General features: G+C 39.2%; 1 protein-coding gene and 2 long non-coding RNA genes across 4 annotated transcripts; all 3 read left to right on the top strand.

Annotated features, from left to right (window-relative positions):
- The first annotated feature begins 133 nt into the window (after nucleotides 1–133).
- On the top strand, nucleotides 134–3471 carry LOC309700538 (uncharacterized protein). The gene is made up of 5 exons (XM_082524131.1): nucleotides 134–1787; nucleotides 1972–2292; nucleotides 2611–2749; nucleotides 2942–3026; nucleotides 3110–3471. Exons 1-5 carry the CDS (start codon nucleotides 1730–1732, stop codon nucleotides 3206–3208), a joined length of 702 nt encoding a protein of 233 aa, XP_082380257.1. The 5' UTR covers nucleotides 134–1729; the 3' UTR covers nucleotides 3209–3471.
- Nucleotides 3472–8889: 5418 nt separating this feature from the next.
- On the top strand, nucleotides 8890–11849 carry LOC309700540. 2 transcript variants are annotated; one of them, XR_014274693.1, is made up of 5 exons: nucleotides 8890–9071; nucleotides 9236–9556; nucleotides 9876–10014; nucleotides 10353–10419; nucleotides 10504–11849. It is a non-coding gene; the product is annotated as an uncharacterized lncRNA (long non-coding RNA). The 2 variants fall into 2 exon arrangements; XR_014274694.1 differs by having other exon boundaries at nucleotides 10350–10419.
- An 11968-nt stretch (nucleotides 11850–23817) lies between these two features.
- On the top strand, nucleotides 23818–24668 carry LOC309701652. Its single transcript, XR_014275203.1, has 3 exons — nucleotides 23818–23903; nucleotides 24023–24334; nucleotides 24546–24668. It is a non-coding gene; the product is annotated as an uncharacterized lncRNA (long non-coding RNA).
- The last annotated feature ends 2232 nt before the right edge of the window (nucleotides 24669–26900 follow it).

Raw genomic sequence — 26900 nt, 5'->3', positions numbered from 1 at the left:
CTTTATCTAGAAGTGAAGATGTAGGTCAAGGAGCATGACCCTGACACAGCAACAAAGGCAGGAAAACTAGTGGATACCTACTTCTTGGCACAGAAAGGCCCAGGAACACATCGATATGCTGGACTGCTGTGCCAGGTGAAGGGTAAGCCAGAGAGTATGGGAAAAGGAGTGGTTCTTTCAGCAGTTCATCTTCTCAGACTAACAACATACTATGATTGACATCTAACAAACCATCAAATATCAATTTAAGTTTGAGGAAAAGGAACGGTGAGATTTACATAGAGGTCAATAATCAGGTCTATCTGCTAAAAATAGGTGTAGCTCCCAAATTGCTCTACCCTAGTCTGTTGGGAACAGGTCTCCCTATTGTATGATCTTATTGCAGAGAGGGAAAAGAGTTTATGTGGTGTAGTCAGTAGGTCGAAGGCATCCATCCGTTCTCTTCCACTTGTCCTTGTCAGGGTTGCTGGGGGGGGCGACCCAGCTACCATAGGGCTAGAGTAGCCTGTCGCAGGGCCAACACATAGAAACAGACAACCATACACACTCACATTCACCACTGGGCAACTGAGAATTACCAATTACTACTCAGGACCTCCTTGCTATCAGTTAACAGTGCTAGCTATTGTGCCGCTGTGCTGCCCCATCTAAAGCAAATAAGCTTAAAAGTCACTCACCTAAGAACACACCAGCACCGGTTGAGTTAGATGAGAAGTCCAGAGAGAAACCTTGGAGGAAACTGATGAGGCTGAATACAAAAATGTCATCTCTTACATCCCTGACAGTTTAGAATATTCAAGATTCAAGATTTTTATTTGCCATTTGTGCACAGGACCAACAGTTTGTGCACACTGGAATTCTTGTGCAGAGCTCTCCAGGTCAGTTACACTTTTTAAAGATAAAGACAAAGCAACTGAAAAAAGGAAAAAGAAATAAAACAATGAATGGAACAATCATAGTATTTACTATGTACAAAAACACTGTACAGAGAGGGTGGTAATACACTTCCTAGCCCTGTGGAGATCCAGTGCTGACGGTGAGCTCAGCAGACATGCATCCTCCCATCCTCACCACCTGTCTGTCTGACAAAAAGAATAGGACATTCCCCCCACTTCTTGGACGTGAAATAATTCACATAGACTGACATTTAAACGATCGTAGAGCGTGTTTGTGCCTGGTTTGACTGGTTTGACTTATGACAAGGGTGGATTAATACCACACTGTTTTCTGGCAAAGACACACACTCACAATGCAGATATGCATGGTGCAGTGAGGTGCATGCAGCTTTCTTGCTCACAAAGGTGTGGGGGGGCCTACATATTTACTTGTATTTTGGGTGTGTGTTTGATGTTGTGTTGTGTTTGTTCGTAGGTAACGGAGCAATCATATGTAATTGTTACATTTACTAATGTTAGGTCTTATTTTGAAAATAATTTTTTGCTTCATGAATTTCATTAAACAAGGTGTTGAAAGTAACCATAAGGAAATTCAAATAAATATGTATGTTTGTATGTTTTCTTTTTTCTTTTTTTGCATTTCTTCTTTCTTCCAGTTCGAACATAAAAAGCAGAAATATCAGCACTTCCTTCCTTGACTCACCTCTGTGACAGCTGGTGATCTGAGGTTTGGGTGTATGTGTGCAAAGCAGTGTGTATATCTTTAACCCTGCAGTAGAGTACAGTGTACACTTCAAGCAGCAGTTAACGGTTGTTTAGATGTCTTGACCAGTATGGGTAGATGGAAACTGTGGTTCGTTCTGCTGCTGACTTTCTGTACAGACAACAAAGGTATTGTGTAAGAACTCATTTTTTATTAAAATGTATAACTTTCATGTAAAGTTGTTTTTCTGCTGTTAATTTGTCTTGTCAAAGTTTTTAAAAGGAATATATTAGCAGTTAATGTTGGTCATGTATTATAGATATACAGCAAATGATATTATTTAATAATGTTTTCTATTGGAACATATTACAGCTGGTACGGAGATTCTTATGAAAATCATTGACAAACAACCAGATGTCACTCGAATATGCAGCAACGAAATGCTGAACGTGATCATGCTGATAGTGTGTAAGATCAGCACACAGAGGAGCAGAGGAGAAGAGTGCAGGCTGCTGTATCGAAATGGACACAACTTTGAGCATGGATGTGACTCCAGGTTCACACTGATGAAAGAAAATCAGACTGTGTTTCTCCACCTGACACATTTAACACAGGAGGACAGCGGGAGCTACACCTGTGAGTGTGTACAGACTGGAGGAATATATAAGCTCCAGCTCAATGTCACTGTGGAAGGTAAAGTGTGGATTTAACAACTTTTACAATTGTGAGTCACTTTTATTGATAACTAGTAACATAACAAGCAACAATGAAGCTGTGGACAGTGAGCTGTGCCCACATACCTTTTATTTTTATTTTTAGAGAAACTAGCAATTAAACAAAAAAAAAAAAAAAAAAAAATTGCTGTTAAGCAGTATAAAAGTTAAATTAAAAAAATCACTTAATGTAAAGAATATATTACATGACTCTATAGCAACAGAGGTTAATATCATGATTTTGATTTATAAATAAGCGTACCTATCGTACTTTTCTGATTTGTTTTTCTTTTTTTAGCCAATGGAAGCCATGAAGTCACCACCAGTCCTACAGAAACACCTTCGTCTCTCTCTTTCTATGTTGTAATTGGAGTGCTTGTAGTTATCATCATATCTGGAGTCATCCTTGGTTTTATTCACACAAAGAAATGCCACAGGTAAGAGATTATTGTAGCTCAGAGAGGTTAGATAATGGTCAGAGAAATGGCTACAAATTCTATCCCATATTATTTAAGGTCAAGTATGTTAATCTTAACTTGGCTTCTTAAAATCCATCTATACCTGACTTGTTTATGTATTTTGGTGCCTTTTATTTGTACATTAGTTTAAACAAACGGTTTCTATCTTAGTGCCAAGACAATTGAATGTGTGCGTAGTTTCCCTCACAGAAGACAGCAGGTGCCCACCAGTCATGAAAACACAGAACTGTACACGGTAAAATGTTTCACCTAGTTCACGTTTGTCTGCTGTTAATTTAGTTTTAAAAGTATTTTGTAATGATGTGTTTTCTTTTGCAGCGTGCAGAATACACTGAGCCGTCTGTCTTCATGCCAACAGAAAGTGAGCTTCTTTTCATTTCTAAAGTCAACACATGTACCACTTATTTCAGTGTTTGAATAAAAATCCAAATTTAGGGATTTTTCTTAATAAGTAATTGAAATTGAAGAATTTGTATTTGTAATCTTGTTATGTAACATCTACCTCTATAAGATGCAGGTTTTTCTTGTCCATATCTGTGTTGCTTCACTTTACATTTCACTCATCTGTAGCTGTTTGAGGAAATAGTTGTTTTTTACAGTTTGTTTTACGGTTCATGTTGAATGTTTAAAACCGGACAAATAAAGGTTGGTTTTATCATGTGTGCATGTGCTGCACCAGTAATGTGACGTGACAATAAAAGTGATTTGATTTGATTCTGTAACAAAAATAAAATGAAATTTTAATATCACGCAGTGATTTAGTGATTTTGCTTAATCTATAAACAACAATCTACAAACTGTAGTGGCTTTATAACCAAAATATTCTCAGAGTTTAGGGCAGAAAGCTGTTTGCTGTGACTTGTTGGGGAGTGAGGGGAAAGGGAAAGGAAAGAAAAACGACCATAGAAAGACAGGACAGAACCGACGGTGGAAGAAAGAAGACAAAAATGTACTGACATGCTGCAGGGGTGAGCAAGAACGCCCACAGTAGTCTGAGCCTATAGCAGCATTACTAAAAGATCACATCGTCCCTGCCCAAGTATAAGCTTCATGAAAAAGGAAAGTCTTGAGACTAGTCCTAAAAATAGAGTATATGTAATTTGCCTGTAGACTCAAAGCAGCCCTGCAGTGCCTCCAGTTCCTCTTCTGTCCACTGTGGATACAAGTTGTCATTTGAAAGCAGTAACTCACATTAGACTAGATTATGGTAATGCCTGTTAAGAAGAAGGGGATTGGACTGTATGTATTAGTATTTCCATACAGCAGGCCTGGTAATTGACATACTTTGTGCAAAAACTTTGCATCTGTTCAGTGAGATGTGGTTACGCTCAGCAGTAATCGTAAAAACAGCGGATGCTGGGTTAGCAGGCGGTCTACAGTCTACAGTGATGTCAAATTGTACCTCTGCACCACCTGATGCTTGAATGTAAACAGAAACAACAATAGCTGATGAGAATTCACTAAAATCAGTTTGTTAAAAAGACAATTTCATACTATCACTGTAAACCTTTAACAAAGTACGGTTTCTTAAATTGGGAAAACATGATCACATTTGGAGTTACTGTACTTGTATATAAAATTCTTCATGGCCTGGCCCCACCTCCTCTTGATGAGTTCATGAAACAAAATCAAAGTTCATCTGTATCTGCCAGAGCACTTTCCAAAGGTAGTTGTAAAACCGCTCCAAACTAAAGCTGATGATTTTTAGGGTCACATCCCTTTTCCCACCGGCAGTGATTACAGAGGAATAAACACAGTGGCTTTCTTCTTTTTTGGACTTGAACCCCTTAGTAAAAACTTTGTTGACATCCACCAATATATACATATATTAACAGCTTTATAAACAGCATCTAATGAAATTATTCTATCACATAATATTAAATGCAATCCGTTTATCTTACACTGAGCTCTTAGAAGAGATTGATGTGTATCTTTCGTTTTGTAATTATTCCTACACAAGCAGTTTATTGTATAAAATCCACGTATATCTGTCATATTTACAAGTTACATTTACACTTTCCCACTGTTCCCACTGGAAGAAGATGTGAGCTGGACTGGCCTTGCCATCCCCAACAAAAGCTCTTTTCTCACATCTCAAGTCCAGTTTACTCTTGTCCAGTCTACAGGTATCCGCTCTTTAAGACTGAAGTCATTAGCCATGTCTGGGCCTAAAGTCCGCTGCAGGTCCCAAAGTCAAATAATCACTGCGGCATCACTGAGAGTTGGAAAATTGTCTAAATTCTCCCATCTTTAACCCTTTAAAGCAGGCCAGAGCGGACACGCTCCATTTTGCGTAACTATTTTTAAATCCCGGTAGCTCTGCAACCACGTAAGCTAGCACAATAATTTTTTTTGCATATGAAACCAGAGGAGTTGTACTTACATCTTATGCCATCAGCTTGTCCTCAGTCACGGTTTCCTTCCACATAAAGCTTTGCAAAAACTGCATAAAAAGCACTTGCAGCAACAAAAACATAATATTCCAGAAACACGCTTTGCCGATCCGATCAGCTGTTCCTAACACTTCCTACGTCCATCGGCGTGAACTATCGCATGTCTGCAATGACCTGCCCAAAACCGGAAGTGACGTCATTTTGCGGAAATGTAGTTTTTTTTTTTTTATCATCGGTGCCTTATGAGCCTATACTGGTGTTTTTAAAAGTTATGTTTGACTTTAGGACTTTCTGTGTCGTTTCTGGGATGCTTAGGACTCATATTGCACTGCTGGAAATAGTTTATTTTGATGCATATGCTGGTATTTTGCAAATTTGCATTATAATATTTATTTTTGTTTTTCCTGCAGTATATAAAAATTGGTGTATTTCAAAAATAAAACTATGAAGACACTCAAAATAAATTTCCTGTGGTGGGAAACTTGTTTGTGCAACTTTTTTGTATTTACAGTTTTGAGGGATAAGCCTAACTAACTTTCTCTAACTAGAAATATATGTTACAAAAACAAAAACGATTTTCAATTTTTTTGTAGTTTATTGCAGTTTTTTGCAATTTATGTAATTACTGTGCACCTAATGCAGACATATTATTAGAATTTGGGCTATAATGGTTGTATTGATGTATATCAACTTGAAATGCTCCCAAAAATAGCACTACAGCATGTAAAAATATAATATGAGCTCTGGCAGACTTGGTTCTATGGTAGGTCTTAAAGGGTTAATAAAAACATCAGTGTGGCTGCTTTACCAGGTCTAACAAGTAAGTTTAACATCCAGGCATCCATGGATTCTGCAGCTATGGGGCATATATGGTATCACTCTTGGCTGGAAGCTTAAACAATGGAAAAAACACAAACTTTATCCAAAAACCTCTCATGTTTAACTGTTTTCCACTTTTTCTTTGGTCATTTTAGCCTTTTTGGCCAGGGTGAAGGGAGCATCTGCCATCAAACAAGAAGACAGCCGCATGTAGCTATGATGATGTTTGCTAGTTCACCTTACGTGCATTAATGTAATAACGTGGTTAGCCTACTCAACGTAAATTACACACGAACAACATTAAGCTACTCACGCAGAGAAGAACGGCTGCTGCTGCATCATCATCCTCATCATTTCTGCTACACTGGCAGGGCTAGGGGCCAGGACTCTACTCTTCGGGTTCTTGGGGGATGTTGCTAACTCCGGGTCCAATAACAGGCAACCCGCAGTAGATGTGCTCGGTGTGAGGTCTCGCAGCAAGCTATCAAATACGGCGCATTTCTCGGCTTTTAAAAAAACGCTATGCGTCGCCAGGTGTTTCATCGGATTCGAGGTGTTGCCTCCTTTGACAGTATCACAGTATCAGCTTAAAGCACTTGTTGCTGCTGAGTTTGCATCTTTTGCTGTGAAGTACAGCCAGACTTTGACAGCTTCGCTTTAATCTGTAGCTCTGCTCTAAAAGAACGTACGTACCTGGGCCCGCCTACTATGCTCGCAAAGGTAAAATGATTGGCTAGAATCCAAAGTGTATGACATCTCAGGAAAAAAAAAAGCACCAAAATGTGCGCTGCTTTTCGGTCTGGTTACTATCGTTTATGTCAGAACCGGTGCCATAATGGTACCGGATAGCGGTACCCATCCCTATTAAACGGTGTGCAGCAGTTTCTCTCAGCAGTAGCATTTTGATGTGATAAGTATGGTGTGGAAGTCTTATGCTTCATGACATTATTTGCCTGGTTATCCTTTACCATAAACTCAGATACATTTAATCTGCCCATACAGGGTATCAGACAGAAACTTCTCTGTAGCTTGCACTTGGTCGTTCTTATTTTTTGCACTGGAATAATCATGAGTGAATGATAATGCAAACCCATCTCTGGTCCTGCTGGTCCTGCTAGGTCTGTGTGTGGCCCTGTGTGCACACCTCACATTGTAGGGCAGGTTTGTTTGTTACCTTTGATTGTCATAACATCAACAACATTTTCCTATTTTTGAATGTCATCATAATTATAGTGCCCTAGTATTACACGCTGTGTCTGCTTAACATATCAACCCTTACACTGGTCACTCGCTGTATGCAGGTAGTGCTGTCTGTTGTATTCATAGATGTGGAACTTTGTGCCGTCTCTGTGCTGCATGGCGTCTTTCTCTTTGTTGAAAGTCACATCACCCAACTGGGAAGCAGCTGCTTTCACAGAAAAGATGTCCTGTAACTATAAGGGGATGTACAGTGCGTGTTCACTGCACTCTAAGACTAAACTGCATTTTGTACAATGAGCCAACTTCACGCAGTGTGTCCTCAGCCCAGTATCACGACAAAACGTGTAATAGACACGCCAGCCCACTGTGTCGTATCACACTTTGGAGAGGCAGAAGTTGGCTGATACTGTATTTGAAGCCAACATTAAAACAATCATAGGAAAGTGTTTCAGACATTATCACACATTTACATGTAAACACATATTTGCTGCGTACCATCATTGCTTCTGCAATGTGCTTAATCATACCTACCTTGCTCACTACCGACTTCTTGGCTTTGAATATACTGTCTCCCTCTGCTGGTAATGCCACCTCTGCAGCATGCATGCCCATTTCAGGTTTTGAAGAGTCAAAGCGTGGAATAAACACCGATACCATATTATTCAACATGATATCGGTTTGGTGTCTCAGTCTGGAAACTTAATTTTTTGGAGCTTGGCATAATGATATGTAAACTTGCCCCCGTGTCTGTGATCAGACTCTTTTTCTGAGTGGAGCTTTGTATCCTTGTCACTTATCTGGACCTGGAAGCCACAAGTGACATTGAGACTGAGGAGGTCAGGGACCGCTCTGGCTTGGAGCCTCTGGTATGAGGACCATGAGATGTACAAATGATAAAGTATTTAATAAGTGATTAAGAGACATTGTTTTAACATCTATTTGTAATTTTTAAAAGGATAAAGTCAATCAAGAGGATGCATACAAAATCCTTCATCAACCGTTCGTCTGTCTTTAGTGTGTTTTTGCAGAGTTGATTTGAATCTCTATACTGGTCCTTAACATATTTCAAAGTTCATACATGTAGATTTACAACAAGCCATGTGTCAGATAAGGATGTTTAATCATTTATGTTATAATGAATACAATGCTCACTTAGTATACAAGGTGTAGCTACAGAGGAATCTGTAAATAAATGAAAAAAGGGAATTTGCCTTCCGGCTGAAGCAAACGTGTTTCCATCTTATCTCTCGGTGGATTTTGGAATTGCGCAACACTGCAACCTTCTAGATACTGAAACTCCAGCTAGTAAATCACACATCAGTCAACAGTCAAGATAACATGATTAGGAAACTCAGATACTTCTAGGTAATGGGACAGTGATGTCTATTTGTTCAAACATGAGATTCTTTCATCTGTCTTTCATGCATCTTCAAGTAGATTACTGATGCAGTATGACTTTGAAAGGCACATGCTCGCAGATGCAAAATCTCAAAAGCTTTTGCGTTCATTTCTATCAGACATCACTATCAGAGTGATCATAAAGTCCTTTAAATTAACATGTATACGAGTGTTGCTATTTGTTTTCCTCAGCCAGAATATATTTTCTGTGTTTATGCGCCGGCTCTCTCTTCCAGCGCTCACATGAAAACAGAAGCGTCGTCAGCACTTCCTTCCTCCACACCAACACAGACCTCAGTGAAGGCTGAGAATCTGAGGCTTGGGTGCATAAACCCTTCGCCCTACAGTGATCTACAGTGTCAACTGTCAGCAGCAGTGGCACTGTTATTTAGATGTTTTGACCAGTATGGATAAATGGAGACTCGGGTTTGCTCTGCTTCTGCTCCTCACTTCCTGTATGGACAACAAAGGTTTGCAAAACAGTTATTTATGTAGGATCGCTTATGCAGCGCATTGTTGTTGTTGTTTTACAGTTAATCTATGTTAGGTTTTATTACCTGTATTTACCAATAAATGTTGGTAACTTAGCAACTGTATATCACACAGAACTGACTTCCAGTTTTACATATTTCAGCTGGTACGGAGATTCTTATGAAAATCATTGACAAACAACCAGATGTCACTCGAATATGCAGCAACGAAACGCTGAACGTGATCATGCTGATAGTGTGTAAGATCAGCACACAGAGGAGCAGAGGAGAAGAGTGCAGGCTGCTGTATCGACATGGACAAAACTTTTTTCATGGATGTGACTCCAGGTTCACACTGATGAAAGAAAATCAGACTGTGTTTCTCCACCTGACACATTTAACAGCAGAGGACAGCGGGAGCTACACCTGTGAGTGTGTACAGACCGGAGGAATATATAAGCTCCAGCTCAATGTCACTGTGGAAGGTAAAGTGTGGATTTAATACCTTTTATAACCGAGCCTCACTGTATTACTGTGGTTATTGATAACTGGTATCATATCAATCAACAAAGGTTTGTAAGAAGCTGGGGTCACCTCACGACTGCCCACATATCTTAATGTAGAGAAAAAACAATTGACCCAACAAAATCTGCTGTTAAACAGTATAAACAATAAAATCAAAAATCACTTAATTTCAAGAACATATTATATGACACTATAGCAACAGAGGTTAATATCATGATGCTGCTTTATAATTAACTCATTAACTCACTGGTGATTTTCTCATTTCTTTTTCTTTTCTAGGCACTGAAAGCCATGAAGTCACCACCAGTCCTACAGAAATACATTTTAAATGGTCTTTCTATGTTTTAATTGGAGTGCTTGTAGTCTTAATCATATCTGGAGTCATCCTTGGATTTATATACGTAACAAAATGCAGCAGGTAAGAGATTATTATATTATAATGTCTGTGAAGGTTCTCAGTCAGTTCTCAGTATTATAATACGGTTAGGGAGTATAACCATAGTATAATCATATTATATAATCATATTTACTGAGGCATTCACAACATCTCATGCAAACTCTGTCACATATTATTTAATGTAACATTTATGTTACGCTGACGCTCATCTTATGGTCGATGTGGCTTTATTTTTTTAATTCTCCTGCACAAGCTCTTTATTTAAAATCCACATATATAAAATAAATATTTTTATCTCGGTTCTAAGAAAATGCAGAACTTTTGAAAAACATTTTTTTGGTGAATTGTTTTCCCAGCAGAAGACGACAGCTGCCAATAACCAGTCCTGAAATAATAACTGATCCTGGAAACACAGAAGCGTACATGGTAAAATGTTGCACTTACTGCATTTTGTACCTGCTTTTCATTGACTTAGAACTTTTTTCTAACTGAGTGTGTTTCACTTTACAGGCAGCGGGAGAAATTGAGCCATACAGTATCTTCATCCAAACAGAAAATGGGCTTTATTCAACTTCTAAAATAAACTTAAATCATATTACTTGAAATACATTTGATGTAAATTGAGGTATGAATTTGCAGCACTTTTATAATAAGTATCTATTTCCTAGTGAATAAACAGTGAAGCTGGACTTGCAATCTCCAACGCAATGATGCTTTACTATTAGTTTCACTTATTGTTGCATTAGTAGAAGTACAGTTTATTTTAATCTTTTAAGAGTAACGTTTTATATCTGAAACTTAAATATCAAGTCACACTGTCTAGAGTGACAAAACAGACTTTTATACATATTCAGTTTGTTGATTTCAGAGCTGTAATAGCTTTATAGCAATAATTAGATCTTGACTGATGCTGGATGTTTAAGACTGATACTGATACCAATATGTAGTAATTTCAAACTCAGATATTTATTCTGGTGTTGTTGTCTTTGAGACACACAAAGACAAACAAATTTCCCAAACATTTTTTAAGGGTGATCTATATGTGAGTCCTCACTAAGATAATATCATAATACAGTCTAAAACAAAATCCTGTTTATATTAACAGGTCATGGATTACTCGTTTGTTCTCTGCACTTTGTAGCCAACAGGGGATCTTCAGAGTGCAGAGTTATGGACAAACTATGTAACAGTCATGGTTGAATGTTGTTTCTCCCGTCTCTACTTTTCAATTTTTTATTTATTAGTTAATATAAATACAATATATTGACTGATAGATTAGCTCAGCTGACATATCAGTTAATAAAAATAATGATAATCCAAAACCAAGTTATTATGTCAAATAGCGTCATGCAAAAATCTTTTTTGAGCCATGGTGCGAGTTCACTACGCTGAGATTTGTAACCCACTTTAAACCGCTATGTGAAACAATAATTAGCATTTCCGCTTATCGTTATCTAAGTATGGGTCGTTGAGTGTTTCAGGGCTTTTTCAGTTAATGAGCCATAACCCTGACCTCACACCATCGTCGAGCTTCCTGTATCAACTTCCTCTTCTCACAGACAGATTTTGCTCTTTTGCACTTTACCAATGTTCCCCACGCAGTTGGTTTTAAACAGGGACTCCCCAGCAACAACCACCAAACCTCTGTACACAAGTGCATTTTCCAGGCTCTCTTCCTGGAATTTAATATATGTGAAACTACTGAAAAGGCCAACAGGAAAATATTGTGTCTGAAAGAAAAGGCCTTTACTGTTTCGTGAATTGTGCACGCATCTGTACATAACAGGTTTTTTGTTGTTTTTTCATCCTGTAATTTAAAAGAAATCATCTGAAAAAGACCCTAATAAAATACCTCATGTTAGACGCAAAGTTATTCCTTTACTTTTTTCTTTCTTTTTCTTTTGCCTGTCAACTGCAAACAATTTTAAAACAATCATATTCATTTTATTTCTCAGATTTGCACGTGGTGACCAAAGCTGCACATAGACTAAGCCTACATAAAAACTTTTTATATTTATCCTTTGAGTCTGTTGAATGCCACCAGGGCTACAGGTGAAGGAAATGAAACTAATCACATCTAATTATTAATTTAATTATAATCTATCAGATTCTCCTGTGTCTTGATGACAAAGCATAGATACTTACATAATGTTACTTTACACATTTGGCATTTTTGAATGGTTTTTGTGTTGCCTCAACTTTTTGCATATCATGGTGTTTTTCTGGTCTTGCTGACTGAAGCGCTTACAGACCACACACTGGGCTTTTTTATGGGCATTTTGTAGCATTTTTAAGAAAGTCAAGAGAGAGAGAGAGGGGAAATGGCACACAGGAAATTGCCTGGGGCATAGTCAAACCCAGGTAACTGCTTGTCTTTGAGCATGTGGGTCACTGGTTCAACCCAATGAGCCACAGGGGCACTTGTGCAGCACTTTGTACTTCTGCACAGCACAATCATACTGCTGATTTCAGAAACTGTGTTAGTTTCACTCTGCATTATGCATAATTTTTCTAACATTGTAGCTTGCTCCCTTTGTAAAATTAGCCACTTCGCTACCTTTTCCATGTGGACATGGTAGCACCTAGATTAACGAACCCTGGATTCATTTATGGCGTTTACAACCACCTTTAAGTGACCGCTTAGCCTGATTGTTGAAGTTAGAGAGAGAAGCCCCATAACAGAAAGACGTCCTGGGTATGTTGAACTTGTTTCATGGTGCAATGTCTTACCGTCACGGTCCTGGCATAACTTACTGTAATGTATGGGTAATCTGAACTCCATACCTAACTTTAACAACTTACCACAACATGTGCTTTACAATTTATAGATCAAAGTGTATCCACAAATGCACAGGACATCCGTTAGTCTAGTGTTTTGACTAAACTAAAACTGAAGTATTTCACATTTTTATGATTCAGAATTATATCTCTCGGCTGGCCTGGGAACGCCTTGGTATTCCCCCGGACAAGCTGGAGGAGGTGGCTGGGGAGAGGGAGGTCTGGGCCTCTTTGCTTAGGCTGCTGCCCCCGCGACCCGACCCCGGACAAAGCGGATGACGATGGATGGATGGATGATTCAGAATTTAACATTTTCATGGATTTGCACTCCTATATAGTGATGCTGTTATCCCCACAATAGCAATGGGAGCGCATTTTATTGAAAAGTTGAAATAAATATTTATTTTCTGGAATTTTCATGCTCTGCAGAATCATTTAGTGGGTCACACTGGATGGGTCATCCACCACGGGTCAGAGATGGAAAATGAAGAAACTCAATCTTAAAATAAGGTTTGGCTTTTTTTCCAAATGAGTAAAAAAAGATACAAAAATACACTAAAAATAAGTCAAAATAACACAGGAAACAAAGCCGTGAACTCGGAAACATATGTGAAGAGCACAGGAGGAAAAGTGAGTGAACTGAAAACAGGAAAGAGGAGAAGGCAGAGTGAGGATACACAGCAGAGAAGCAAACTCAGGTGAAACCAATGAAAGCCAGAAAATCCCAAAAGAAGAAAAAGAACAACAAGAGGAAGTGAAACACAAAACAAGACATGAGAAAAACATCCTGAAACAGCAAGTAAAGCATATTTTTCATTTATTCCATGAAATCGTGGTGATACTATACAACACATTATTACACAATACATTATACATTATTAGGCCTGACAGGTAATGATGTATATAAAATGTCATTTTAGTTGTATTTAGTTTGTGTCACGCTGAAGATGTTTACATTCTGAATGAAATTGTCATGAGATTTGCTTTTAGACCAAACATCAAAGTGCTGTTCTGCTTTTGAAGAAAGACCATGAATGACTTTGTGATGTGAATTGTGAACCTTTATTAATGGAAAGTTTAACTTACATTTAAGTCTTACACTTTCTGAGAAGATGCAGCGTCACAGACTTATTAAGGTGTTAGTTTGAGGTTTAGGCAGTAAAATCTGTGGTTGTACTTCCGCTTATCAGTTACATAAAGTATAATGTGTACAAATCCAGATGATGTGCATGCTCACTGAACTTCTTTGTTATAATATGGAGCAAATGAAGCTGAAGCTATTTACCCCTCTGTCTACAGAGGCTATTTATTGCATGCTATTTTTCACACATCTAGCTTGTAAAACTTAGTTTTATATATCTATATATAAAAGCTACGTCTACGCAGGTCATTTTAGTGCAGTCTAAATGGGGTTATTTTTGTATTCACGTGCTTGCTATTTACTTTTCACTGTCCTACTATAGCACGCCTGCACAGGAACTTCCTTTTTTGAAGTGCCAATACTTTGATGTTCAGATAGTCAGAGAAGTATTAAAGTGGGCATCACTGTCCTCCAGTTTTCAGTATATGAGGTGGCATATGTGCGCTGCATTAGTGTTTATTTCTTTTATTGATATGGCTCAATGGAGGCTGTGCTTTATCCTGCTCCTGCCGCTTTCTGGGTGTTTTGAAAGTGAAGGTAATGTTTTCTGTTTACAAATTTGCAGCCCATCTTTCATTCACATCGAGCACAATTATCTGCAATTTTCACTATTGGGTTTGTTAACCCAGACTATATTGCACAATACATAAACTCTTAATTGATTGTTTGCAGTGACTATTATGAAGACTATTGGGAGAGAAGACCAAACTCCAGCATGCACCAGTGCAACACTGAATATTAAACTGATTGCATGTACGATCAGCACAGAAAGGAGCCGAGGAGAAGAGTGTCTCCTGAAGTATGAGACCAGAGAGAACTTTTTTCATGGCTGTGACTCCAGGTTCACGCTGATAAAAAGAAATCAGACTGTGTTTCTCCACCTGAACAATTTAACATCAGAGGACAGCGGGAACTACACCTGTCAGTGTACAACTGCTGATGAAGCATTTGTTCTGCATCTCATTGTTACCGTGAAAGGTCTTGATGCATTCTCAAGGAAGGTGAACGTGGAAGGTGAACACAAGCACAAAGGTAACACTGTGCAAACTTATTCCTTACTTTTCATGTGAGTTAAGGTGGTTACTTTCCACTGCTTTAACAGTGTTTATCAAGTGTTTCAGTGATGTGATATCCACGCTTTCATAAGAAGGTAGTACTACATGGTTTTTTAAAGGTTTTGTTAGCAGTTAAAATTCATGAGGTTTTGCTTTTTATGTTCATTGCTGTGTTTGTAGCATAGTTTCTGCAGACAGAAACATCAGCTGTAATAAACTAGCTGAGATAATGTTAATGTTTTTCTTTGCAGACGACGTCCAGAATGGTGGCGGCAGCCTAAAGAGAATTGTAATTTTACTCTCCTCAGTTGGTGCAGCTACAGTCTTCATTGTAACTCCATTTTTTTTGGGAGTTATCTACTGTTTTAAACGTCACAGGTAAAAGACTTAAAAAATATTCACAGTGCAGATCTACCAGATAAAAGGACAGGACGATTTACTTATTTTATTTAAGAATGTAGAGTAAATCAAAATTTTATTACAAGTTTTAGCTCTATTTTTGTGAATACGTGTTTCACTAATGATGTCGTTCTTTCTCTTCCAAAATGGCAATGCAAGGTCAGAGACACCGGGATTATATATACATGAAACGCCGCACATTTTGGTGAGTAGTACACCATCTGGCCAAAAGAAATAAAACAGTAAAACATTCTAATATTTGCTTGTCTGGCTTTAGCTTTAGTTACCTACCTTTAGCCACTTTTGGCAACATTTCAGTAATCTTCACAATATGTCACAGGATTTACTCACGTCCTCTCCTGCCTTTGTAAACATGTGAATTTGACCTTCCCCAGTATGCTATCAGTGATATCCCAATTCCCTTCAAAGAGAGCAAAATGCACCACAGAGAAACCCAGAAACAAAACACTCAAGCAATAATAAGCAATAACAATGACAGGCAGTGTGGTCTTTTATTTTGTGAGGACACCCACACCCCCAGCAGAGATGGCTCTGCTGAGGGTGATGGCTCATGTGGTTCTCATCACACAGGGTGGGTGATGAGAACCACATGAGCACAGAAACCCCAAATGTCCAAACCGAGAGAAGACCAAAGTGTTGTGGAGACCAGCATCCTGAGCAAGAAACATGCAGGAAGGTCTCCACTGATCCCCAGGGCACCCCGCTGAGAGCCAACAGAGGCCAGACAGCAGAAGCCAGTCCCAACCAGGCAGCATGGATGCCAAGGAATAGGAGCACACATGAGGAGCCGAGGGACAGCAAACAGTCCCAAAGCCCAGGAAGCTCATCAACTGGCACAAACAGGATACTACAGGGTGGGCCAGTTATATGGATACACCGTAATAACATGGGAATGGTTGGTGATATTAAATCCTGTTTGTGGCACATTAGTATATGTGAGGGGGCAAACTCCTCAAGATGGGTGGTGACCATGGTGGCCATTTAGAAGTCGGCCATCTTGGATACAACTTTTGTTTTTTCAATAGGAAGAGGGTCATGTGACACATCAAACTTATTGGTAATGTCACAAGAAAAACAATGGTGTGCTTGGTTTCAATGTAACTGTGTGCCAACCTGGGAATAAAAAAAATCCAAGATGGAGAAATCTGGTCACTCAGTCAGTTGATTTTTTTTTTTTTTGATGCATGGCATTGCTGAAGCTAGAAGTCCGAGATGATGGGTGAATAATCCACCTCGTCTTGCCCTGATGTGCCGGTGAATATTGATCTTTATTTATTGAACCAGAGCCCAATGACTATGCTTCCTAGTATAACCGAAGAAATTATTTCTGGTTAGCTTATAGCATAAACATAACTGTGAGTTCTACTGATTTCTTTTACATTCCCTTTCTATTTAAGACTTTATTTTAAAGGCCCAATAATCAATGGAACGTATGAAGAGGGTTTTAAGGATCAGTAAGTGTGTGCGGTTTAGATTCAGCAGAGATTGGTCCCTGACCCAGCAGTGACTCTCTCATTGGTTATTATTATAACTAACATCAAGAATTCATTTTTTTTAATCTATTGATTGCATCCATGTTATTGTCTTATAGGATGATGTTGATCTCGAATATTCCTACAAAAACCTTCATCTGCCAGGACATGATGATATCGATCAAACTGTCGTCTCGTGAGAACCACAGAAACGGTTGACTTGGATGATCAGGAAACTGATCTGAATCATGAACACTATGAAAACATGTAAACCAAAAGTGAGTCCAATATCAAATATCAACAAATACAGTGGCCTTGAGTCTGTTCCTTTATTTACCCTTTTCAGTCAAAGTTTTGGTATTAAATGAAATGTGTTAATCATCCACTGTGTTACTATTGAGAAAGAAAATAAATGACTGCATCGATTTGAATACATAGAAAGTATTGTTGTCTCCTATTTTTAGAACTGAGAGTAATGTTTGTTAAACATCAATGTGTAACTGGCCTATATTTTACTCATGGAAGTTTCACTTGAGCAAAGTTAAGTAACATTACACAAAGAGTTTTTGTTTACTACTAAGTTATAACGCTGTGATGCAAAAATTGCACACTGCTTTTTATTATGTGCAATGCAGTGAGCTGCACAGCAGATGCTGTTCTCTATTTAGAGATCAAATTCAGGCCTCCAAATATGAGAGAACCACAAATGCAAATGGATCAGCTTCAGCACTTTACTTCATCTCAGTAACTTGATAATCACACATGTTGTGTCATTACACTGCTTGGCGAAACTTTGCACCTTTTATTCATGCCTCATTACAAAGTGATGCAAAGTATCGCTGCATTTATCTGCAGAATGGTGATGCAACACATTACTGTTCCGTGTACTGTAAGTTTGTTACCATGCCTTTTCTTGCACATTTGAGCAACAATCATTTGATCTCAGTTCATGGACACAAAAACAGATCATCCTAAAACTTATAAGGCATGCAGATACAAAGCACACCTGTTCACCTGCACGTAAATGTAAATAAATAATCAGCCAATCATATGGGAGACACTCGATGAGTTTAGGCTTGGAGACATGACTATGGTATCCTACTGAATTTAGACTGAGTTTAAGGATGTGGAAGTGTTGACAGAGGATGGCCTGAAAAAGAGAAAATATCCCCCTCTTGGTGAAAACGCCTTGCTGATATCAGTGGTCAGAGGTCAGAAGAGAATGGCTTAACATCTTCGAGCTGAGAGAAAGTCAGCAATACAGAAGGACATTTCTGAACACACATTAAACCTTCAAGCAGTTTACCTACAGCAGCTGAAGACCACACTGAGTGGCACTCCTGTAATTCAGAGCTGCCCGAGTTCATGACATAGAGTGATGAGGTGATGGAAACTTTCCTCAGAGGTTTTAGTCTATAGTGACATGATGGGATCACACAGCTGCTGCAGATTTGTCAGTTGCACATCCAAGATGTGAATATCCACATAAACATGTACACTGGACAGAGCATTTTCATCCAATGCAAAGGTACAATTTGTCCATTCGTGCCACCAACTCTAACCAGAGATGCTATCAGATGATGTTCATAAAATGGTGATTAACAATCTCTAAATCACACAATAAAATGACAGTAAAATGCAACACTATTACAAATAAGAGAATAGGACAGAGTTATTCCTTGTGATGAGAGAGACAGTGAGGCTGGTGGATTCCCTTCAGATTCAGGTCGGATGATGAGTTAGGAGATCAGGGGGCAGTTAAGGGGCAAACATGAGATGTTTGTCCAAGTAACAGTGTGCGTATGTGGGTGATGATGGTGTTTACAGATTTTTGTGTCTGGAGCACAAAGAGTGAGATGAAGGGAGATGAAAGGTAGTGTGATGAAATGCTTTTCCAAACATTAGAAACACCAGAAATGTGACATCCACGTCAGTTTCACATCCACCAGCAACTTCTTCCTGAAAGAATCATTTTCAGTGTCAGACACACAAACAGGCACAGGCTCACTAACCCATGCTTGTGCACACACAGATATTTTATAAATGCTTGTATGAAAATGAGTTTGTAAAAATAAAAGTAAACATTTTGAATCAGATGCTTGAGTATGTATAGAACTGGTGCACCTGTGTAGCACATTGTTGCCTTGAAGCAGCAAACGAAGGAACCCCCAAGTTCACAAAATGTAAAGTTAACCTTCTTTGCCATATATGTCCAGCATTATCCTGGAATTGACCTACAGAAATTAAATGGTATTGTTATAGCACAGATGGGAATAGACTGATCAGTAGTAAAGCTTTACATCTACAGTATATAAATTGCATCTAATGTGAATTCTGTTGCATAAGATTTGATGTAATCATGTTTATCTTACCTTGATTAAAGAGAACATGATTACATGTTAATTATTTGTAAAACAGCGCCATCATCTTGAAGCACAGTGAGATTTCACTGTAAACAAGCATTCTTCTTTCAGCTGCTCTCTTTAGGGGTCAACACAGCAGCTCATCTGTATCTCTAGCTCCCTCTTCTGTCACACCAAACCTCTGCATGGCCTCCTTCATTACATTCATGAACCTCCTCCGAGACTCATCTTTTTTCCTTCTTCCTGTTAGCTCCATATTCGGCATCCTTTCTCCAGAATATCCTGTATCCCTCCTCTGCACATGTCCAAACCATCTCAGCTTTTCTCTGACTTTGTCTCCAAAATGCTCAATCTCTCTACTGCTCTACTGACTTTCATTGTTCTTTTACTACACCTCTCCAGGCCCTCTTCCACCCGCTCCCTATTCTCACTACAGATCACAATTTTTGAGAATCGGGACAATTGTAATGACATTGTCAAACCTTATAATTCACATAGATTCCCACCTAACGTCGGACTTCCTGCCTATCAGTGTTCACAAACACCTTGCAACTCCTTGACTCATATCTCTCCATTTCACTGTAAAATACTGTGAAACAATACTGACTATCTCTTCATCAGTGACATAAGAGGGGGTTGTGGGATTTCCGGCCTCTCTCTAAAACAATAGCAGCAGCGGTTGATGGGTTGTCACCTTGACCTTACACCATCATGATGCTTCCTGCATCAGCTTCCTGTCCTGATACATGCATTCAGCTCCTTCGCATGCAAAAGGTTTTAAAGAGAGACTCCCCAGCAAAAGCTACTTAACGTCCATGAATAAATATTTTTATTTCCATACTCTATACTGTGCATTTTTAATGTACACGTACATAATGTGCAGAGTTGGTCAGGAGGATGCTGACAGAACTGGCACAAAAGGAGCCTTTATCAGTTTGTGAACCTGTGCATGGATCTGAGAATTCTGCATGTTTTTCAGAACTAATGCTACTTACAGATACACACAATGAAACATTTTGAAAAGCTGTGAACATTAAAACAAACACAAAACCCTGCAAATAAGGCGTTATGTCTACCACTAAGGGTTTAAAGGAAGTCCCCTCGGCTCCTCAAACCACAGTGTAATGAGAAGTTTTCAGTTAAAGGTGTTGCTTTCAATACACAAGGCCAAAAAAAGGAAACAAAATCAGCGATATTTCAATGAAATATACTTAATTCTTCAGTGGTAAAACCAAACCAAAGACACTGAAACTAAGCCCCTAAATAAGCAGAAACAACAGAAATCTGTGCAAAAAAAACGGTGAGTAACACTGTGCAGGTATGTACAACATGCAGTATAAGCAGCATGCATTTGGTTCAGCAGCAGGTACTGTGACTGTTTAGTGTAGACACTATGTGAGCGATTTAAGTGCTCATAAAAGGGAACGCCTGTGGAAAGAAACTTGCTTTTTAGCGCCTCCCAGAGGTGGAAGAGTTGGAACAAGTTGTGTACAGGGTGAGATGGATCTGGAGTGATAATGTCTGCTTATTTGATGAGTAGACAATATCTGTTCATCAAATGAGTCAGGACTTGAGTCAGGACATGACAATATCAAGCCCTGACTGTTCTTTTTAGTCTGTTCTTTCCCCATTTTGTGGCTGGTACGCACCACACAGTGATGGATGTGCAGAGAACAGACTGGATTATTGCAGATTGGAATTCAGAGGCAAGCTGGACTTTCTCAGCTGGGACAGTGCACCACAGGGGTTGTTCAACATTACATCTGTTTGCAAACTCATGGCCTTCCTTGATGAGTCCAATGACCATCATTTGCAGATATCACAGTTTCACCAGATGGGTCTTGTGAGGTTTAGTTATTTTTGTACAGGGAGAAGAACAAAGGGGAGAGGGCGCATCTTTGCTGATTCTACAGGTTCTGGATGTGATTCTCTCCAGCTTTTGGATCTGTCAGAAAGTTTGTAGTTCACAGACAATTTGGAGTGCAGGACTATTGCTACTAATGAACACCGAGCTGAAGTCCACAAACAGGACGCTAACATATGTCCCTGGGCAGTTGGGATGTTGGTGGATGTAAGCCAGTCCTATTTTTAAAGCATCATCCACTGACCTAGGTTTAGATTATATGCAAATTTGGTCACCAAGAGCAAATTTGGTCTCTGTTTAAGACCATATATTACTCACTATAGTTGTAGTTATGGTTTAATGTGGTGAAAATGTCAGATTCACTGAATAAAGTCTAAGAATCTACAGGGTGGGCCATTTATATGGATACACCGTAATAACATGGGAATGGTTGGTGATATTAAAGTCCTGTTTGTGGCACATTAGTATATGTGAGGGGCAAACTCCTCAAGATGGGTGGTGACCATGGTGGCCATTTAGAAGTCGGCCATCTTGGATACAACTTTTGTTTTTGCAATAGGAAGAGGGCCATGTGACACATCAAACTTATTGGTAATGTCACAAGAAAAACAATGGTGTGCTTGGTTTCAACGTAACTTTATTCTTTCATGAGTTATTTACAAGTTTCTGACCACTTATAAAATGTGTTCAATGTGCTGCCCATTGTGTTGGATTGTCAGTGCAACCTTCTTCTCCCACTCTTCACACACTGATAGCAACACCGCAGGAGAAATGCCAGCACAGGCATCCAGTATCCGTAGTTTCAGGTGCTGCACATCTTGTATCTTCACACCAGAGACAATTGCCTTCAGATGACCCCAAAGATAAAAGTCTAAGGGGGTCAGATCGGGAGACCTTGGGGGCCATTCAACTGGCCCACGACGACCAATCTACTTTCCAGGAAACTGTTCATCTAGGAATGCTTGGACCTGCACCCATAATGTGGTGGTGCACCATCTTGCAGGAAAAACTCAGGGAACGTGCCAGCTTCAGTGCATAAAGAGGGAAACACATCATCATGTAGCAATTTCAAATATCCAGAGGCCTTGAGGTTTCCATTGATGAAGAATGGACCCACTATCGTTGTGCCCCATATACCACACCAAACCATCACTTTTGTTGTTCCAACAGTCTTGGAGGGATCCATCCAATGTGGGTTAGTGTCAGACCAATAGCGGTGGTTTTGTTTGTTAACTTCACCATTCACATAAAAGTTTGCCTCATCACTGAACAAAATCTTCTGCGTGAACTGAGGGTCCTGTTCCAATTTTTGTTTTGCCCATCCTGCAAATTCTGTGCGCCGATCTGGGTCATCCTCATTGAGATGCTGCAGCAGCTGGAGTTTGTAAGGGTGACATTTGTGAGTAGCTAATATCCGCCAAAGGGATGTTGGACTAATGCCACTCTCCAGTGACATGCGGCGAGTGCTACGCTGTGGGCTCTTGAGGAATGAAGCTAGGACAGCCACTGATGTTTCTTCATTAGTGACAGTTTCCTTGCGTCCACATTTTGGCAAATCCAACACTGAACCAGTTTCACGAAACTTAGCAAGCAGTTTGCTAACTGTAGCATGGGAGATGGGTGGTCTCGTAGGGTGTCTTGCATTGAAATCTGCTGCAATGATGTGTTAACCTCTTCGACATGTCAATGGCTGTGAACAAAGAGAAACTTGTAAATAACACATGAAAGAATAAAGTTACGTTGAAACCAAGCACACCATTGTGTTTCTTGTGACATTGCCAATAAGTTTGATGTGTCACATGGCCCTCTTCCTATTGCAAAAACAAAAGTTGTATCCAAGATGGCCGACTTCTAAATGGCCACCATGGTCACCACCCACCTTGAGGAGTTTGCCCCCTCACATATGCTAATGTGCCACAAACAGGACTTTAATATCACCAACCATTCCTGTGTTATTACGGTGTATCCATATAAATGGCCCACTCTATACTGATGCTGAACTGGTAAGGTCAAAGACTTTAGATGCTCTCAGAGGAAACTTTAGACCAAGCTACTTGTGTGTCACTGTCTCTCAAATTGAAAAAGAGTCACATTCTTTGGAAAGAAGGTTTGAAATTAGCTTTTAGAATATCAGAGTGTTTTCCTCCTTTTAAAAAAACCTCTCCCAAAATTTATCATGATGTGAATCAAGGGCAGAACCCCACTTCTTCAGAAAAGTAGAAAGACGCAGGCGTCGGCTAGTTTTAAATGTTTAATATAGAAAAATTTGAAGAACCTTGCCATCAGCTCAGTCAGATCGCCGTGAAAGTTGAATCTGTTGTGTCTTGTACTTTCTGTGAAGCTGTATCATTGACCTACAGAAAAAGGTGCTAGTTTGAGGTTTTGGCAGCAAAACCTTTGTTTGTACTTTCCGTTGTCTCTTAAGTAGAGCGCAGTGCACACAGTCTTAGATGGTTAATGCCCACTCAACCTTTTTGTCATATTTTTGTCCGAAGACATACAGTAATTCTGCTTTTGCCTCTGTGTGCCTCTGACTTTTAGTGAATTGTTTTCACATGCTTGCTTGCAGTTGTCTTAATATGGCACAAGTAAGCAGTCCTGTCAAAGCACTTCCTTTTTAGAGATGCAACTAATTTCAGGTCCCTAGAGAACAGCACAGATGGGCGTTACTGTCCTCCTCTATATGTCCTCTCCTCTCTCACTATAAGACGTAGTACGCTAAAACCTGCTGTACTAGTTAATTCTAAACCAATATGGGTGTATGGATACGGCACTTTCTCCTACTTCTGCCAGTATTGGTTTATTTTAGCAGTGAAGGTAATGAGGTTTTTCCTCTATTTTCATCTCTTTTATTCAGATGACATCATTTTCTGTCATTTCAGCAGCAGCAGTTGCTAACCCACGCTGTAGTTCATGCTTATTGTAATGTTTTGCAGAGACTATTGTGAAGACTATTGAGAGAGAACCAGATGTTACTCAAATTTGCTCCGGGGAAACGCCGAACAATATCACGCAGACAGTGTGTAAGATCGGCACTGAGCGGAGCAGGACAGGAGAGTGTCGTCTTCTGTATCCAGATGGACCAGAGGTGTTAAACAAATGTGACTCCAGGTTCAAACTTATGAAAGAAAATCAGACTGTGTTCCTCCATCTGACGAATTTAACAGGAGATGACAGTGGAAGCTACACCTGTGAGTGTGTACACAACAGAGGAACATATGCGCTCCAACTCAATGTAACTGTGGAAGGTAAAGTGTGGATTTATTAAACGCCTTTCAATCCAGACTTAATGTATTCCTGTGGGTACTGGTACTACATGTGTGGGTGTACAAAACATAGAGGGCTCTCATGGAAGGTGAACACAGGTTAACATTATGCTTAATGTGTTGCACCTCTTTTTCATTATTAATCTTTTGATTTGAGCTGTTCTCTCACACATGGTTTGATGTTTTTTTTCAGGCGAGGAAGAGTCGACCGGTTCAACAAAAATATTAACTTTAATCTCGTCTGGACTCCTTGGTGCAGTAGGGGCCATCATTATAACCGGATTAATTCTGGCATTTACCTGCTGGAAGAAAACTCAACACAGGTAACAGACTTCAAATTTATTTATGTGTTACTGCAATAGCTTAATTTGAATATTAACCTTTTTGTTTTTAATTTTAAAATTTTCTGGAGCAAGTTACTCTTCTAAACCTTGATTTTCATGCATGTGCATGTTTCACGTTTCACGTTTAACACTATCCTCTGTTATTATCTAAAGCTACTCAGCACCAGTAACACCTGGACTATCTGTGCATGAAAGTCCCGGCTCTTTGGTGAGTAATGTATTTAAAGTCTAGTTTGGGTTAAGGAAGACAATAAAGTTTTAGATTTTGACTTCAGCTGATGCTTCTTTGAGTGGCACAATGAGCATTAGAAAATGATCAAGTTATAATTAACCGATTAACACACCGTGAGTGAAAAGTAGAAAGAAGCCTGTGTGTGAGCGTACTCTGACACAAAAGCAGTCGTGCCGTGTACTATATACATTTTCTGTCCATTTAAAGTTTGTTTTCCTATAACCAGGGAATATATGCAACACATAAGGGACACCTATGCAGACTGCAATAACTTTTTCTCAACATAATTAAGATTAGTTAATTATTTACATTAAGTAATGTGTGCAAAGTGGCATTTTGTTTTTAAAATGCAATTATTATAATTGTGTTTTGGGTGGAAAAGCGACTTCCAGATTCTCCCCACACTGCTCCATTATTATTTCTATTTTTTAATTTTATTTGTTTTTTCTCTTTTTCAGTGTATTTGTTTTTATTCTTCTTTGAAAACAATAAAAAATTAAACATACTTCAGTACAACGAAGTACGTTGGGATACCTCCAATTATGGTAGTTCCTAGTCCCAGTGACTGATATATAAAGAGGCCCCCAGGGTATGGGGGGTGTTTTTGGTGGTGCTCATCCTTTGAGCTGGCTGACTGCTGTCCAAAAAATAGTGATGGTGTCAATTTTTGGAAATCTCTAACTGTTTTAGTTACACTTCATTCTCCTCTTGGCCACCGAAAGCTGCTCTTTTGTGTGTTATGAGCTGCTCCTTTCTTCTTCTTCTCAGATACTCCCAACAAATCCCTTCCTCTGTTGTTTACTAATATTGACATTTAATTTATTTGTTTTCCTTATTACTTATATATTTGTATAAATGTTCATGTATGTGTGCACATATGTACAGGTATATATTTACATGTTATATATGTATATATGTGGATAAACTTCGATGTCAGGTTAATGATTGTTATCACCGTGGATATTCCTTCTTTCTTATGTCATTTGATTTCATTTACATCTCTCCCCCCTTTCCTTATTCTATGTCCTTGTCTTGTTTTTGGTTTATTAAAAATAAGATTCAAAAGAATTTAAAAAAATCTTCTTACAGGATGAACATGACACAGAGAACCCCTACGCAAGCCTTCAGCAGCCGACAAATGACCTCTACCAAACTATCAGCCCGGTTCATCATCAACACAATTTTGGGAAAAACTTAACAAGAACCACAGAAAATTTCTGCTGTGATGATCAGGACAATGATCCAGACTACAGTGTCTATGAAAACATTCAAAGTTAAAGTCAATATAGTATCCAACACGGCCCCTCATAAACATCTGAGCATTTTCTATCACCACTATTCTCACCATTCACAAATATGTATATGTATGACAAGTGACCGGTAAGTTCAACACAATATTCTAGAGCAGCGGTCCCCAATCTTTTTTGCGCCACGGACAATATTTTCACGGACCGGCCTTTAAGGTGTCACGGATAAATACAACAAATCAAAACTAGTACCGGTACTGAAAAAAAGAAGATTTATTCATAACACACGTGAAAAGACCCAGGAAAACCGAGTTAACGATAAAAACGATAACAAAATAACGCTGAAAACCGATAAAAACCCTGAAAACCAGACATTTCACACCTGAGCCTCAACTCTCACAGCCCGGTACCAAACGACTCACGGACCGGTACCGGTCCGAGGCCCGGGGGTTGGGGACCGCTGCCTTAGAACAGCCGGTCCGTGAAAATATTGTCGGGCATAAACCGGTCCGTGGCGCAACAAAGGTTGGGGACCCCTGTTCTAGTGGAAAACGTCTTTAAACTGTGATCACATATTCTCTTTCTTACAATACAAAGACAACAAACTGAAATATAACTCGCTCCAGAAGCTGTTTCATGCCTTCAGTTCTGTATAATCATCTTCAGATCTGCCTCCCACAGACTCGTCACTGCCAGACTCCATGAATATAACAGAGAGTTAAGTC

The sequence above is a fragment of the Aulonocara stuartgranti genome (genome assembly GCF_965226115.1).
Source record: "Aulonocara stuartgranti genome assembly, chromosome: 23".
Taxonomy (NCBI): Eukaryota; Metazoa; Chordata; class Actinopteri; order Cichliformes; family Cichlidae; genus Aulonocara; species Aulonocara stuartgranti.
This window is presented reverse-complemented; position numbering and strand designations above follow the sequence as displayed.